This window comes from Ptiloglossa arizonensis, chromosome 5, assembly GCF_051014685.1.
Source record: "Ptiloglossa arizonensis isolate GNS036 chromosome 5, iyPtiAriz1_principal, whole genome shotgun sequence".
Lineage (NCBI taxonomy): Eukaryota > Metazoa > Arthropoda > Insecta > Hymenoptera > Colletidae > Ptiloglossa > Ptiloglossa arizonensis.
Window position 1 is genome coordinate 24,742,744 of NC_135052.1, and position 16,508 is coordinate 24,759,251.

Sequence of the window (16,508 nt, forward strand, 5' to 3'; positions counted from 1 at the left end):
AAGGTATATTATTATTTATCGTACGTTTGTTTAATATACGCTACGTACATCTGTAGACTAACGTGCATTTATCGTACAGGTTACACGGTTGTTTTTAACGTATACTGTCTTGTTACGATAAATATATATTATTATTTATTGTACGTTTGTTTAATATACACTACGTACATCTGTAGACTAACGTGCATTTATCGTAGAGGTTACACGGTTGCTTTTAACGTACACTGTCTTGGTACGATAAAGATGTATTATTATTTTCCCTAGATTTGTCTAATATACGTTACATAGATCTGTAAACTAATGAGATTTCGTCCCGTGGAAATAAATAAAGTAAATAAATAAATTATATAAACCAGTGTGTTCTTTTCCTAAATTAATTTTCCACCCAAATTTTATCATCTTAACCGTAACCTTCGAGGTAAAAATATCTGACCCAAAGAAACGTATAAAAATCGTTGAATAATTTTTATTCAATATAATTTATTTATACCATATTATGGTTTATATTATATAAACCAGTGTGTTCTTTTCCTAAATTAATTTTCCACCCAAATTTTATCATCTTAACCGCGACTCTTCGAGGTAAAAATATCTGACCCAAAGAAACGTGTAAAAATCGTTGAATAATTTTTATTCGATATAATTTATTTATATATTTCAATTATTTTTCCTAACTATTTTTCAAAGATTTTCGTGTCTGAAAATTTGAGTTCGCTCAACTCGATTTTTTCACAGTGAACAACCCTAACGTGGATGTTTAAGTAAAAGTGATGTATGCACGTTGTTAAAACGACTCACCTGGAGTTCTTCCTTGCACTGACGTTCCTCTTCGAGACTCATCCGCTTCTCGTGCTTCTTGTAGTAACGCCTCTTGGCGGCTTGTAGGTTGAACCACGTGTACGAGAAAGACTTCACGAATGGTAGGAGGGCCTCAATGAATGGATGGAACTCATCCTGCAAGCAAACGATAACAAACTGATTAGCAACGCGTTTCCCCGGACGCTTTCGACCCCTCTAGAACGAGATTCGACTACCACACCCCCCACCCTCGTCGAGACCTTCGTTCGATGTTTACTCGGTTCGCTCTCGGACAGAAGAACATTGTCCCGCCATTGAAGAAACGACTCGACGGTCTGAATCGAGTTTCGAACGATACCAGGAATAGTTTTAACCTGTCCAAGACTCTTACCGATCGAGACAGTTGTTTATTCTTCCATATTAATTTTTTTACAAAGGCTAGAATATTGGAACCACAACTATTGTAAATAAAAAAATTTGAACTAGAATTAATATCTATTTTATAGACGATAGTAGGCCTTTCTTAATAATTAATTTTCTTATAAATGTCGACAATAGAATATTAGAATTATAACTATTGTGAATAAAAAAATAAAGATTGTAGAAAGAATTTTATAAAGAAATTATATTTTTTTTCCTCGCTGCTAAGTTAAACTCAACCAAAGAATTTTCATCTGTCATACATTAACATTCAGTAGTTTAACACTTTATTGATACTTTGAATTACACTCAGCTTTCAAAGTTGAAAAAAATCGATAAAATTATTCAGCTTGAGAATTTTTCAATGTTTTAGAATTATACAGATCTTTTCATTTCTCTTGTAATTTTCACTAATACTTTTCTATCGCTATAATTCCTGCTAAAAGTCGCGGGAAAGTTTAATATTTCGCTTGATCGCGATCTGAATATTTATATGCGATTAACAATGTGCTTAATCGCGACGTTGGAAGTGCAATGACACGCGTGAATCTCTTGTTCTCGAGGGGTGATCAATTTTCCATCTTCTTATACAGTATACTGTTCATGCATCGATCGCAGGTTAGTTTCATGCAAGCCACTTTCACCATGCAACGGGGGATTTCATACTTAATTATGTGGAAAATGATCGAAAGAAGCATGCCGTAACTCGTTAGCAGCATCCCCGAGAAAATTAATCCTGTAATGTGCACGAAATACTCGAGGAATTCTTGGTAAAAAAAATCTAAAAACAGTTGTCCTAAAGGAATTCCCAATAAATAACTAACGTCATTTGTGAAGGGGGAAAGTGTGTTTTAGAAGCTGATCCATTATGCTAATTCTCGATAGAGGGTACGGTGAATTTTTGAGGTAATTTTTCTTAAAAACGGGGGCTCAATTGTGAAACATTTTGAATCTATTCTTCACCAATAATAACAATAATGACCACTCTTACAAATTTGTTATTTGAGGGAGAACATCTTTCGAGCCAAAAGATTGTGAAATCATCCTTATACTTTCGTCTGTATTTATAATTTCTTCTCAATATCAATATTCTCCAATTGTTAAATTTTGGAAAAATGCACGATAAAAAAATACCAATTTTTTTTAATTAAAGATATGATATTCACCTTTAATTGAAGAATCCCTAACACCCAAGAAACCACTCATCTAACATCAGTATTCCTACACAATATGGATTCATCTTTAGATCTCTCCTTATAATTTCTCCTCAAAAACAATATTCTTCAATTGTTAAATATTTAGAAAAAGTACACTACAAAAAGCACCAATTCTATTTAGTTAAATAAATGGTATTCTTCTTTAATTGACGAATCACAAATACCCAACAAACCACTCATCTACCATCAATATGCCTACACAACATGGATTCATCCTTAGATCTCTCCTTATAATTTCTCCTCAAAATCAATATTCTTCAATTGTTAAATATTTAGAAAAAGTACACTATAAAAAGCACCAATTCTATTCAATCAAACAGATAGTATTTTTCCTTAATTAAAGAATCACAAATACCCAACAAACCACTCATCTACCCTCAATATGCCTACACAACATGGATTCATCCTTAGATCTCTCCTTATAATATCTCCTCAAACTTGATATTCTTTGATTGTTAAATTTTAGAAAAATACACTATAAAAAGCACCAATTCTATTTAGTTAAATAAATGGTAATCTTCTTTAATTGACGAATCACAAATACCCAAGAAACCACTCATCTACCCTCAATATGCCTACACAACATGGATTCATCCTTAGATCTCTCCTTATAATATCTCCTCAAACTTGATATTCTTCAATTGTTAAATTTCAGAAAAATGCATTATAAAAGCACCAATTCAATTCAATCAAATCCCTAACACCCAAAACACCACTCATCTCTCGTCAATACCTCCAGGCAACATGGACTCCGTTAGCCCCAGAATCGAAAGGAAAACAATCGTCCACGCGCTCGCGACGCGCAGACCTCGTTCCCACGAAGTGGTGGTATGTGTCGAAATCACGTTTCGACGACGGACGATTTCCCGAGCGAACTGGATGGAAGGAGTACGGCGAAGAAGAAGAAGAAGAAGAAGAAGAAAAAAAAAAATGGTTCGCCAGACGTAGGAAGGAAGCTCGTTCCCGGCTCTCCCTTATCGTTGCTTTCGAGTCGCTTCCGGGTTCGAAACGTCGATGAATCTTTCCTTCCGGTTGCAGGACGACGTGTAGAGGGGCGAGGGAGAGGAAAAGTAAAGAAGAAGAAGAAAAAAAAAAAATGAAGAAGAAGAAGAATCTCGATCCACCTCTCCCCTCCACCCCTTCGACGAGTTGGTCGATTGTAGGTCGAGGATCCGAGCTTTTGCACAATCTCCGAGAAGAATGGATCTCCCCCGTGTCCCTTTGTGAGGCAAATGCGGGTGGCCCATAGAGAATCCTCCCCCGTAACGACGGGGTGGGATGTAAACATCATTTTACGGGGAGGATCAATTTTCGGCCGTATATCGGCGGCCCTGGCTCCTCTCTCGAGCACTCTCGCATGAATATGAGCGCCTCTCGTCGGAATATTCATCGTTCGGAACAATAACATACGTGCAATCTCATCCCCTACCACCTACGGGGATCCCCCGACGGAACCAGAACCTCCCACGTGGGGGGAGAGAAAACCCATCGAGTTGTAACGATGCGCTTGATCGACGGGTTAATGACGCGCGATGAACGCATTCGAGGAGGTGTGGCGAGGGGCTGAGAACGCCACTTTCTTTTTTTTTTCTTCTTTCTTTTTTTTTTCCCGCCCTTTTTCTACTTTTTACTGCCCGGTGGAACGCGTATCGCGGGGAGAGGGGAGAAAGCGTCGATTAATTTTTCCCGCCTTTTTCTCGATACGTCACTCCTTCCTGGGTCGATTTTTTTTTCTTCGTATAGTATGTGTGTGTACAGAGGGTGTTTCTGAGTTGGTGGTGCAATTTGGGGGTTGTTCTACGTGAAAATCAGGGTGAATTTCATCGAGGGATTGTTTTTCGTACGGAAATACGTTTTCGAAAATATTGATGTTGGAGATTCGGCGAGAATGTAGGAGTTGGGTTTGAGGTTAAGTACGGTAGAATTTGTCACGATTGGTTGCCATCGTATCCCGTTTGAAAAGTAATTTTATTTGAATATTTAAGTTCACTTTTGTATGTTTCTATTTAATTTTCTTGGAATTCATTACTCTTTATTCAATTGTCTTGTGATTTTGTTCTTGTCAATCTTTATTTAATTAGCTTGTAATTTTGTTTCTGTCAAACTTTATTTAATTATCTTGTAATTTTGTTTTTACCAATCTTTATTTAATTGTCTTGTAATTTTGTTTCTGCCAATCTTTATCTTGTAATTTTGATTTCGTCAATCTTCATTTAATTATCTTGTAATTTTGTTTATGTGATTCTTTATTTAATTATCTTGTAATTTTGTTTTTGTGATTCTTTATTTAATTATCTTGTAATTTTGTTTTTGCCAATCTTTATTTAATTGTCTTGTAATTTTGTTTTTGGCAATCTTTATCTTGTAATTTTGATTTCGTCAATCTTCGTTTAATTATCTTGTAATTTTGTTTTTGTAATTCGTTATTTAATTATCTTGTAATTTTGTTTTTGTCATTCTTTGTTTAATTATCTTGTAAATTTATTTTTGTCACGTGGCGTCTAAAATAAGAAATTGGAACAGCAATTCGAATAGCACAGTGATGTCCTTCATAGGCGTAGGCACCAATGAAATTATATGCAATTGTACGCGAACTCGACAGATATTCAATAATGAAGCGTCGGTGGAAAAATGTCACTCTACATTTTCGACTTATTTTTTCACGTAAATTCGGCTTGTACCACCAGTTTGGAAACACCCTGTGTATAGTGTCTTACAGATCCTGTCTACATAAATATCTTCGTTGTTACGAACAAAATTAAAAAATTTTACTCTAGAAAGATTGTAGAGTTTAAGGAACTAGATAATCGTATTAACGATGACTTACATCCTACTCTAAACCTTTTGTAATCGTCCCTTATCGAAAAAGCTATACATTCAGCTACAATTTTTACGAGACAAATTTTCTTATGTACACCTAAGATCCAAAGAGCAAAAGTTTTTATCCCAATGGAACCAACTTTCTCTTTTGGCACCATATAATATTCCATTTTCGTAAGAAACAGTTAATTTAATTGTCTAGAAAATTCATTACTCTGAAATACTTTGAAAAAGTTTAATTTTCACGAAAATCCATTCAGATGATCATCTACCATACTGATGACATCTCAGTACCTTATATCTTCGATGCAAATTCATTAGTGACAACTAATCTCAACACAAGGCAATATCAACGACAATGAGTGCATTTCACACGTCTACCTAATTTTTCTATACGAAATACAAAAATATTGGACAACGATCGATTGCTAAATTATAATTCGAACCCAGACTTCTATTTTAAACAGTTATGGTGCAACGACGAGGAAGATTCTTCATCTACTCAGAAAAGAGGAAGAAAGATCGGTCCTGGAAGGAGTTGCGAGACGTATTGGGTCAGACGTGTTAGTTAGGCTTCATAAAACGTATAACTAATAAAGAACTCGATCTCTAATTTCAATGTAACTTATATGAAGCACATAAAGGTGCAAAACTATCATAAAAATGCACGAATTAGTTATTTAATTGAACATCCCAAAAATTTGAGGAATAAATAAAAAATAAGAAAGTAACGAATCGATTGTACAAAAGAAAGTTATTCGATAGACTACACTAGCTCCATCTATAATTTGGTAAAACTATCACTTTAACCTATAATTTGACAAGAAGCAAACTTTTTTCATTTTTTCGCATCTCCGTCAATTTTCGAAATATTTAACTAAACATCTACATATAGTTTCTTTCCCCACGCCATTTTGAAAATTCCTCAACACTTGACTCTCTTCCACAACTACAGAGACCTAGAGTACTAAAATTTTTTTAATTTCTTAACATTCTTTCGTATCTTCATTATCCTCAATCTCCATTTTCGAAATAATTAACTAAATCTATCTAGATCTATACTATACAGTATCTTTCTACAAAATCGATAAGAGTTTTTTCCATTCGCCATTTTGAAAATCCCTCGAAAGGGTAATCCTCCTCGACACCTAGACTCTCTTCCACTATCTACAGAGACCTAGAGTACTCAAACTTTTAAAATTTCTTACCATTCTTTAATATCTCCATTATCTTTATCTCCATTCTCGAAATAATTAACTATTGTAAATATCTATATAATACCTTTCCACAACATATATGGTAGTTTCTCACACGACGCCATTTTGAAAATTCCATGACACATTAATTCACCTCAATACTAGACTCTCTTCCACTACCTACAAAAACCTAGGGTACTCAAACTTTCAAACTTTCTTACCATTCTTTCGTACCTCCATTAATTTTCAAAATATTTAACTAAATATCTATACTGTACAATATCTTCCTACAACATCGATAATAGTTTCTCACCTCACGCCATTTTGAAAATCACTCTACCTATAGAGACCCAACCCAAACTCCTCGATCGTCTAATGCTACACAATACCTTCCAATAACATCGATAATAGTTATCTCACCCCACGCCATTTTGAAAATCACTTTACCTACAGAGACCCAACCCAAACTCCTCGATCGTCTAATGCTATACAAAATCAATGACAGTTTTCTCACCCCACGCCATTTTGAAAATCACTCTACCTACGAAGACCCAACCCAAACTCCTCGATCGTCTAATGCTATACAAAATCAATGACAGTTCTCACCCCACGCCATTTTGAAAATCATTTTACCTATAGAGACCCAACCCAAACTCCTCGATCGTCTAATGCTACACAATATCTACCAATAACATCGATAATAGTTATCTCACCCCACGCCATTTTGAAAATCATTTTACCTATAGAGACCCTACGAAAACTCCTCGATCGTCTAATGCTATACAAAATCAATTGTATTTTCTCACCTCACGCCATTTTTAAAATCACTCTACCCACGGTGACCCAACCCAAACTCGATCGTCTAATGCTACACAATGTCTTCCAATAACATCGATAATAGTTATCTCACCCCACGCCATTTTGAAAATCACTTTACCTAGAGAGACCCAACCCAAGCCCCTCGATCGTCTAAAATCCTCCCCGAAATGGTTCCCGGATCGCCAATTACGTATCTCACGGAATAAGCAACGAGTACAAGGAACAGGGAAGAGCAACTGCAAAGGGGGAAGGGTGGAAGAACACGAGGGTGGCCTGTGAACAAGCGTCAAACGACACGAACCATCGAGTATTCGCAAGCACTGCGGCTGCTGTGGCACACTACCGTCTGTCTGTCCCTCCTGCCGTCCGGCTGTCAGAAGCACCGATTCTCGCAGTAACAACCGTCAGGGTCGCAATACTCCTCCGCCACCCTGTCGCAGATTGATCGTGGCCTCATCTGCACCACCTCCTGTCTCTCCCTCTATTCCTCTGCTCTTGTTTCGCCTGGACCAGAGACCGACCAACCGACCACTGTCGGTCCAAACTCCACCTCTCTCGTATTTTCCCGCGCAAAAATTCGCCCCGTTCGCTCTACGATCTATCGTACTCCTCTTCGGGACCGTTTCTCTCTTCGAATCGCTGGACCAGGTCAGGGAGAGACCAGGTATCCCCGTCACGGTTCTTCGATCCCGTAGGAGGATCTACTCCACGTTTGTACACCGTGGCTCTTCACTGCTCACGTGTCGACGTTGAATTCTGATCCTCGATCGGGTCTCTGTCGCCAGAAAAGGGACATCTTCGGTTTTCGATCGATCTTTCACGAACGACGCGATTTCGATACTCGGGAGACACTCGATCGTGGCTTTTTAATAATAATAAACGTTCTCTTTCTATTGGTTTTGTATCTTTCGAGAGATTTGTGTTGAAACAACTGTGAGTGTACACAGGGTGAGGTACCTAACTCGACTACTTTTAATTATTCGATACGAAAGTGTAGTTTTGTGTATTTTATTGGGTTGTTTGGAAAGTCATTTCGTTTTCCAAAATGGAGGGTATGTAATTGAATAAAATGTTTATATAGTCTAAAGAAATTGTGTTTCATTTTTACAAAAAAAAGAAACAAAATGACTTTTCGAACAATCCAATGTATACTAGGTTGTTCGATAAGTTTTGTCGTTTTTTTCGTTGTAAAAAATATACTATGACACTTCCAACTTTGAACAATTGTATATATACGAAGTCGAGTGATCTACACGAAGCTTTACACGTGTTCATCGAACAGTAGTACCATCTTTGGAAAAATAAAACAACAAACAGTGCCATTTTTTATCGAACGACAAAACTTACTGAGCAACCTTACAAACTTATATAGCAATTTATTTTATGGAAGAGGTATTATAGTTTCAAGATTAATTTTTCCTATCTCATCAAGTCAAAAATATTTTTATATTAAATATACAAAAATTTCTAGATTATTTTCTTTAATTTTATCAATTTCAAAATTATTTTTTCCATCCCACCTAGTGAAACATTTTTATTAGGTTATTCGGAAAGTTATTTCGTTTTCTTTTGGTGAAAATGAAACACGATTTTTTTAGAGTTTATAAACATTTTATTAAATTGCATATTCCCCATTTTGGAAAACGAAATGACTTTCCGAACAACCCAATAGTTTCAAGATTAATTTTTCCTATCTCATCAAATCAAAAATATTTTTATATTAAATATACAAAAATTTCTAGATTATTTTCTTTAATTTTATCAATTTCAAAATTATTTTTTTCCATTTTATCAATTTCAAAATTATTCTTTCCATCCCACCTAGTGAAACATTTTCACATCACAAATAGTTTCAAGTTAATTTTTTCTCTATCTCATCCATTGAAGTATGTTTACGTCTAGTACATATCCCACAGAATTGTTTCAATTCTTCCATAGAGGGGGTCACACTCCCCCCTGCCCCCCTATAGTTGCACAACCGGATACAACCTAGTCGCGTGCCCGAAAACATTCTTCGGAGCGGATTGATGGAAGAACATCGATCTCGAACGTATCGATGGTATCTGCTCCGAAACCTAAGGTCGGGGCATGTCGTTGTTTTATACAGGGTGTCACGCGATTAGGGTCGGTGGTGGCCCCCCGTTGTTTCGCCAACAAATGGAAAAATCCTCCACAGAGTATCGAACGCTCGATATTCTCGACGAAGGTCGATCTTTCCGCTTTACCTCACGTTTTTTTTTATTAGATTGCACAAAAAGTCATTTCAATTTTTTCTACATAAAAATGAAACACAATTTTTTTTAAGTGTACAAACATTTTATTAAATCATATATTCTCCATTTTGGAAAACAAAATGACTTTTCAAGCAACCTTCACTCCTCAACTATCGCACATTTTTCTGTGGATAAAGATTCTAATTTAGATTCATAACAAAAGTAAGAAAAAAAAAAAATTTACTCCCTCGACCAGTACAATTATATTTAATTAGTTTCTGTAAAATATCAAAATAGGTAACAATAAGTGGCTCCTTGAATAACGGGCCCGAAGCAAGTATTGTTTTCACACAGAAAAACGCAGAGAAAAATTAATAATAATAGGTTGTTCGATAAGTTTCGTCGTTTTTTTCATTGTAAAAAAAGAATACTCTGACACTTCCAACTTTGAGCAACAACTTTGACAAATTTTTCCACGAGAAAAATTGAAAGAACCGTGCAGTTGTAAATATAGTAACAACTGTAAATACCGCGCAACTGTATAGTGCAATTGCACTTTCTTTCAGAAACGGTCACGTGATCGTTGTTGAACGCTCGGCGCGCACCAATCCGTGGAGAATGGTCGCTTTCGCGAAAATTGACGAGTAGTTGATTTTCGGTACGCGTTCGCTCGCTTTGTCGCTCGCGACTCGCTCGCGCGCCTGTTCTCTACACGTGGTGGTGGTGATTGGGTCAGTGTGGGTACACGTTACACGTATATATACGACACGCCGTTATTTTCGGATGCGAACGAAAATCAAAGGCACTAAGGAGGCGCGCGCTCGGTGACGCCGCGACCGTCGTCATCGCGGAAAAGGAAAAGTTCGAGGGGGGCGTGCAAGGACGTAGAGTGGGGGTGGAGGGGAAGGTGGTGGGGGAGGGGCACCAGGAACTTGTAGACTTTGTTTTGCGTAAGTTCACCGCGGTGTTCCAGGAACCGACGAACGGACAACAGGTCGTGAAAATAAATTCGAAATCGCGAAAAATTGTTTCGTCGAAAAATCGAGAACCTTGCGCTCAGTGAGGTAGCTAGTAGTCGCGGTGCCCCGGGCATGTCGTTGATATCGCGCGGGTTATTTATTGTTTTTCATCTAATGCGGATGATGTTTGTTAATGTCGCTTTGGGGAGGTTTTTTTTTGTTGGAACAATCGGCTGGTGATGGTATATTGGATTTTTTAATTGTTGATACAAATAACTGGGCGGTAATGGGTAAGGTTACTGAGGGTAGGAATTTTTTTGTAAAAATAATTTAGTGGTAATATTGTAGAGAGGGTGAAATATTGTAAAATGTTAACGTGCTCGATAATTTTTCAAAAATGTTCGATAGTTCAATTAGGTGAGTGGCCACTTAAATAGGGGGCTAAAGAGGACTTCGATGATCCGCTCAAGCTTCTAGATGATTCGTGCAAGCTTCTCGATCATTCGCGCGAGCTCTTCAAGGAGCAACTTTTACGAAACATTGAAAAATCGTTAATAAAAGTTCTTCCTCGATGTTTCTTTTTCGTTTCGCAAAGACCTCCTAAGGGGGGCAATTTATTCCACAGGAAAGATACATGATCCAACAAATTTGCGATAAAAAATTTTCAAAAAAAGTTTAAAATTTTCAATTGTGATGTTACAAAAAATAACAGAATGGAAGAATCGATTTTCTTTTTCAAAGTTCCTCTTTCGGTTCGTCAAAACCCCCTAAGGGAAGGGGTGGGGGCAATTTAGTCTATGGAAGAGGTAAATAATTAGACAGATTTGCGACAAAAAATGTTCTAAAGTCTGAAATTTGGAATTTCGAAGTCACAAATAAACCCAAAACAAAAGAATCGATTTTCATTTTCAAAGTTTCTCTTTTAGTTCACGAAAACCCCCAGAGGGTGTAATTTCCACCTTAGCAAAGATAAAGAATACAATAAATTTACAATAAAAAAATTGTCTAGAATCTAAAATTTTGAATTTTAAAATTACAAACAAAACCAGGTCGAAAAAATTAATTTTCTTTTTAAAGTTTCTCTTTTGGTTCACGAAAACCCCCTTAGGAAGTACTTTATTTACAAATAACACGATAAATTAGCTACAAAAAAATTGTACAAAATCTAAAATTTCGAATTTTAAACTTACGAAGAAAACCAGAACAAGAGAATCGATTTTCTTTTTCAAAGTTTCTCTTTTGATTCACGAAAAACCCCTGAGGGAGTAATTTCCACCTTAGCAAAGATAAATAATACAATAAATTTGCAATAAAAAAATTGTCTAAAATCTAAAATTTTGAATTTTAAAGTTACAAACAAAACCAGATGGAAAAGATTAATTTTCTTTTTAAAGTTTCTCTTCCAGTTCGCAAAGACCCCCTTAGGAAGTACTTTATTTACAAATAACACGATAAATTAGCTACAAAAAAATTGTGCAAAATCTAAAATTTCGAATTTTAAAATTACAAACAAAACCAAATCGAAAAAATTAATTTTCTTTTTAAAGTTTCTCTTCCAGTTCGCAAATACCCCCTTAGGAAGTACTTTATTTACAAAGAACACGATAAATTAGCTACAAAAAAATTGTGCAAAATGTAAAATTTCGAATTTTAAACTTACGAAGAGAACCAGAACAAGAGAATCGATTTTGGTAAATTTTTCACGCAAATACGAGCTGAGAAGAGTAGGGGGGGTTCTGGATCGATGAAAATTCGCAAAAATCGACTATCGAACCGCGACACTCGTTGAACAGGGGCTGTAGAGAGGAAAAGAGGGGGTGGGGGGCGTCGAGCGAGCGCACGTGTCGCGCGAAACTTCTATTTGCAAGGCGAGCTTTGGTGCGTAGTTGTCGGCGATAAATCGGCGCGGATTCTGCGCGGCGCGGCTTGTTTATCGCGGCGCGTCGACGGAGGCTACGTTTCCTCGACGATTTCTGGCTCCCTGTCCACGGGAAATGAATCGACGTAGAATCAAGAACGCGCGCCCTTCGCGAGAGAAACGAAGCGCGTTTAATGGCGACGAATCTGGGGAAACTTTCGCGATTGCAAAATTCCTGGAAAGAATACTGCGCGTCAGGATTGTTCCCTTGACGATGGTCGACGTCGAGAAAATTTCACGGTTCGATCAGAAAATTTCCCGAATTCGTCTGTGTGTTCTACGAGTGGAACAATGTTCTACGAGCATAGATTTGTGGGGAAATTAAAAGGTTTAAGAATTCACCATAGGTGAATGGTACGAAAGATCTTGACTTTGGACAGGGTGGAATTTTTTTTAAATATTCTTGTACGTTCCACGAGTGGAGAAAATGGGAAAATTGTTCCACGAACATAGGTTTGTGGAAGAAACAAATGGTCCACGAAGGTTGGTCTATGAAAGAAAAAATGTTTTGGGGACCTAGGAATGATACACGAGATCTTGGCTTTTCGCAAAATGAGATTTTTCGAATGTTTGTGTAGTTTCTACTTGCGAAAATATGGGAGAAATGGTCTACTTGTGAAAATGTGGGGAAAATGTTCTACTTGTGAAAATATAGGGAAAATGTTTTGTTACTGAAAATATGGGGAAAATGGTCTACTTGTGGAAATATTGGGAAAATGTTCTACTTGTGAAAATATAGGGAAAATGTTCTGCTACTGAAAATATGGGGAAAATGGTCTACTTGTGAAAATATGGGAAAAATGTTCTACTTGTGAAAATGAGGGAAAAATGTTCTACTTGTGAAAATGTAGGGAAAATGTTCTGCTACTGAAGATATGGGGAAAATGTTCTGCTACTGAAGATATGGGGAAAATGTTCTACTTGTGAAAATGTGGGGAAAATGTTCTACTTGTGAAAATATGGGAAAAATGTTCTACTTGTGAAAATGTAGGGAAAATGTTCTGCTACTGAAGATATGGGGAAAATGTTCTGCTACTGAAGATATGGGGAAAATGTTCTACTTGTGAAAATGTTCTACTTGAGAAATAATGGGAAAAATGTTCTACTTGTGAAAATATGGGAAAAATGTTCTACTTGTGAAAATATGGGGGAAATGTTCTACTTGTGAAAATATGAGGGAAATGATCTACTACTGAAAATGTGGGAAAAATATTCGACTACTGAAAATGTTCAAAAATGTTCTACTTGTGAAAATATGGGAAAAATGTACTATTACTGAAAATGTGGGAAAAATGTTTTACTTGTGAAAATGTGGGAAAAATGTTCTACGAGCATAGACCCATGAAAGAAACAAATATTCTAGGAACATAGATCCACAAATGGTACAAAAAGTCTTGTACCATTTGTACCCTTCTCTCTGTACAGGGTAAGATTTTTCAAACATGTGTTTACATTCTATCGATGGAAAAATGAGAAAATCATTCTATGAACGTAGACCAGTGAAAGAAAGAAAATGTTCCATAAACATAAATCCTTGATAAAAAGTGTTCGAAGAACATAGATCCAAGAATGGTACAACAAATTTTGACTTTGCAAAGGAGAAATTTTCCAAATATTCCTGTGTGTGAAAAAATCATTCCACAGAAGCCGGTGTAAGAGAACAATGTTCCATAAATATAGCCCCACTTCCACAAACATAGACATCTATATAAAAAACCTTATTTTTCCACAGTGTGACAAAATGTTCACAAAATAAAATTTTCCAAATAAACTACAATAATCGAATAAATTCCATCGATAGAAAGAAAATTGTTCCACGAAGCTTAGGCAACAGTACGATAAACCATGTTTCCCCACAGTGTGACCCAAGATTTTCCAAATAAACTACCAACCGAATAAATTCCATCGATAGAAAGAAAATTGTTCCACGAACATAGGCCCCATGATACACGTAGAACACACCGATACAATTTGGCAGAAAAATCCTGGCTCGCCCTACATTTACTCTTCCATTTCTTTTCGAGGTCATTGCTATAGCATACTGGAGTCGGCTCCGAAGGTCCTAGGGTATTTTATCCACGTACCCCGTCGTACTCAAGAACATATCCACTGTTAAACGTTCGTACGTCGCGTTGATTCGATCGCACCTTGAACATCGTTCTACCGGTGACGCGTCACAATTACAATCCTCCACTTTCAGCGATTAACAAATTACTCTTAACGCAATAACATTGTTTCTCGACAACCTCCCTCCAAACATCTTCAAACACTCGACATTTCACCCCCCATTGAGTAACGAATCTCGAGTGAATCTCGTTGCTTCGACTCAAAGGTCACCGATACCCCCACAAAAAGAATATTAATCAACACGTTTCGAAATAAAATTTACCAACCGTTAAAAATCTCTGTTTGAAACTACAATATTTTCCAAACACAAAACTTGTCTCTCCGTACTTATCTTTCCTCACCCATCAATACTTCCCAAATACATACACGATTACACCTCATCAGAATCAAATACTTTCCACAGTTCTTTCAACTTCCAGTATATTCGTTAAAACCCCGTAATCTCGTTGTGTAATCTCTCGAGGAACCAAATTACTCTATAGATTCTGTACTCTGCAACATTCTGTTTCACTGGCCACGATCGAGTCTCGCGAGATCGGTCACCGAACAATTTCACGCGAGAAGAGAGAGAAAAAAAAGAAAAAAAAAAAGAAAGAAAGATCTCGTACATCCTCGGATCCAGCGAGCGCTCGACTACTTACCGACGAGTCGACCGTAAAAGCGACGCGACTGGGGCTCGCGTGAATTCCGAGTAGTTCCAGCCGCTCGCTAGGAGCCGCGGCTCGCGCGATCAGCTGATCCTCCGAGGACCGTCGGTCCGAGGTTCGTTGTTCCGAGTGAATTAACTACCGCCGCGGATATTCCTCGGTCACTGATCCGATCGTTTTCGATTGCACAGGGATACGGGGTTAATCGGTGGGCACGACGGGCCTCGACACTGATCCACTCGATCCACGGATCTGGTAGGCTGCCAATGGGTTCACACGGATCGGCTCGCGCGACGACCGAGCGCACTGTGCACCGTTTGACTCGATCGTTGGCTCGATCGAGCGGAGCTGCTCCGTCGCGCGGCTGGATCCCCCGATCGAATTTTACGCGCGATGTCGCGGGCGACGGTGGTGGAGGGTGGCGGTTCCGACGAGCGCGGAAACCGCGCGATACGAACAAGAGGTGTCCGAGGAGGAAACCCCGAGGGCGAACCACGAAATGGCCGAGCGGTGGGGAATATAATCGACGGAGCCGCAAGATATATACGAGGGAGTGTAGCAAGTGCGAGCGAGTTAGTGAGTTGAGAGAGAAAGAGAGAGAGAGAGAGAGAGAGAGAGAGAGAGAGAGAGAGAGAGAGTGAGATAGTGAGATAGAGAGAGAGAGTGAGTGAGTGAGTGAGTGAGAGAGAGAGAGAGAAAATCGAGCCGCCAGGAGGACCGTCGACGCCGGAACGACGGGTACGACGTCGGTCGTCGCGACGACACTGAGACGCCGGCCGTCGGGACGCGCGTATCTGGACGCGCGCCGAAGGCACCGCGCGGCGGCCAGGTACGGCACCCCAAACAGTTATTAATAGCCTCTGTCCTAGCTTACTAGATTTGCCCTCGAACCGACGCAACTTCTCTCTCCGCCCCTCCCACCCCGGCCCGCCTCCTCCCACCCGTGAGCCGCGCGAACCCTACCCCCTACCCCTCCTACCGTTCCCCCACCCAACCGCCCGACCGAGAGCGCCGCGCGAACCCCTCCCACCGACGCGACGCCGCTCTTCGAAGCGATGCGTCCTCCGGCTCGCGGTCCTTTCTCGTGGATCGAGAGCCACGCTTTCTATTTCTCTCTCTTTCCGTCTGTCTGTCTACAGGGTGTCTTTCAAACAAGGGTTGGAGGCACTTGTTTCGCCTTCGCGAAACAGTTGCAAGATACTTGTACAACACCATGTACGAATCAGTTGTTGAGAATAATTACGATACCGATTCGATTTTCAAAACAATTACTCTTCTTTCTATTTATCAATCTACAGGGTGTTTTTGAAACAAGGGTTGAAGGTACTTGAAATCTCGCTTCGCGGAACAGTTTCTAGTTAACTGGTAACCAAG

The 16,508-nt window shown here is 38.5% G+C and overlaps 1 protein-coding gene across 9 annotated transcripts in view; it reads right to left on the minus strand.

Annotated features, from left to right (window-relative positions):
* Positions 1 to 16,508, minus strand: part of Nfi (Nuclear factor I) — a 168,532-nt gene that overhangs the window by 134,013 nt on the left and 18,011 nt on the right. For 6 of the 9 annotated variants that reach the window (XM_076311339.1, XM_076311336.1, XM_076311337.1 and 3 more), the window contains exon 2: positions 799 to 954. In XM_076311339.1, the coding sequence (XP_076167454.1) occupies positions 799 to 954 (156 nt within the window). Of the gene's footprint in view, positions 1 to 798; positions 955 to 3,168; positions 4,498 to 7,571; positions 8,046 to 15,128; positions 15,759 to 16,508 lie in introns of those variants that run through there. The other 3 variants (XM_076311341.1, XM_076311338.1, XM_076311342.1) reach the window with 3 other exon arrangements.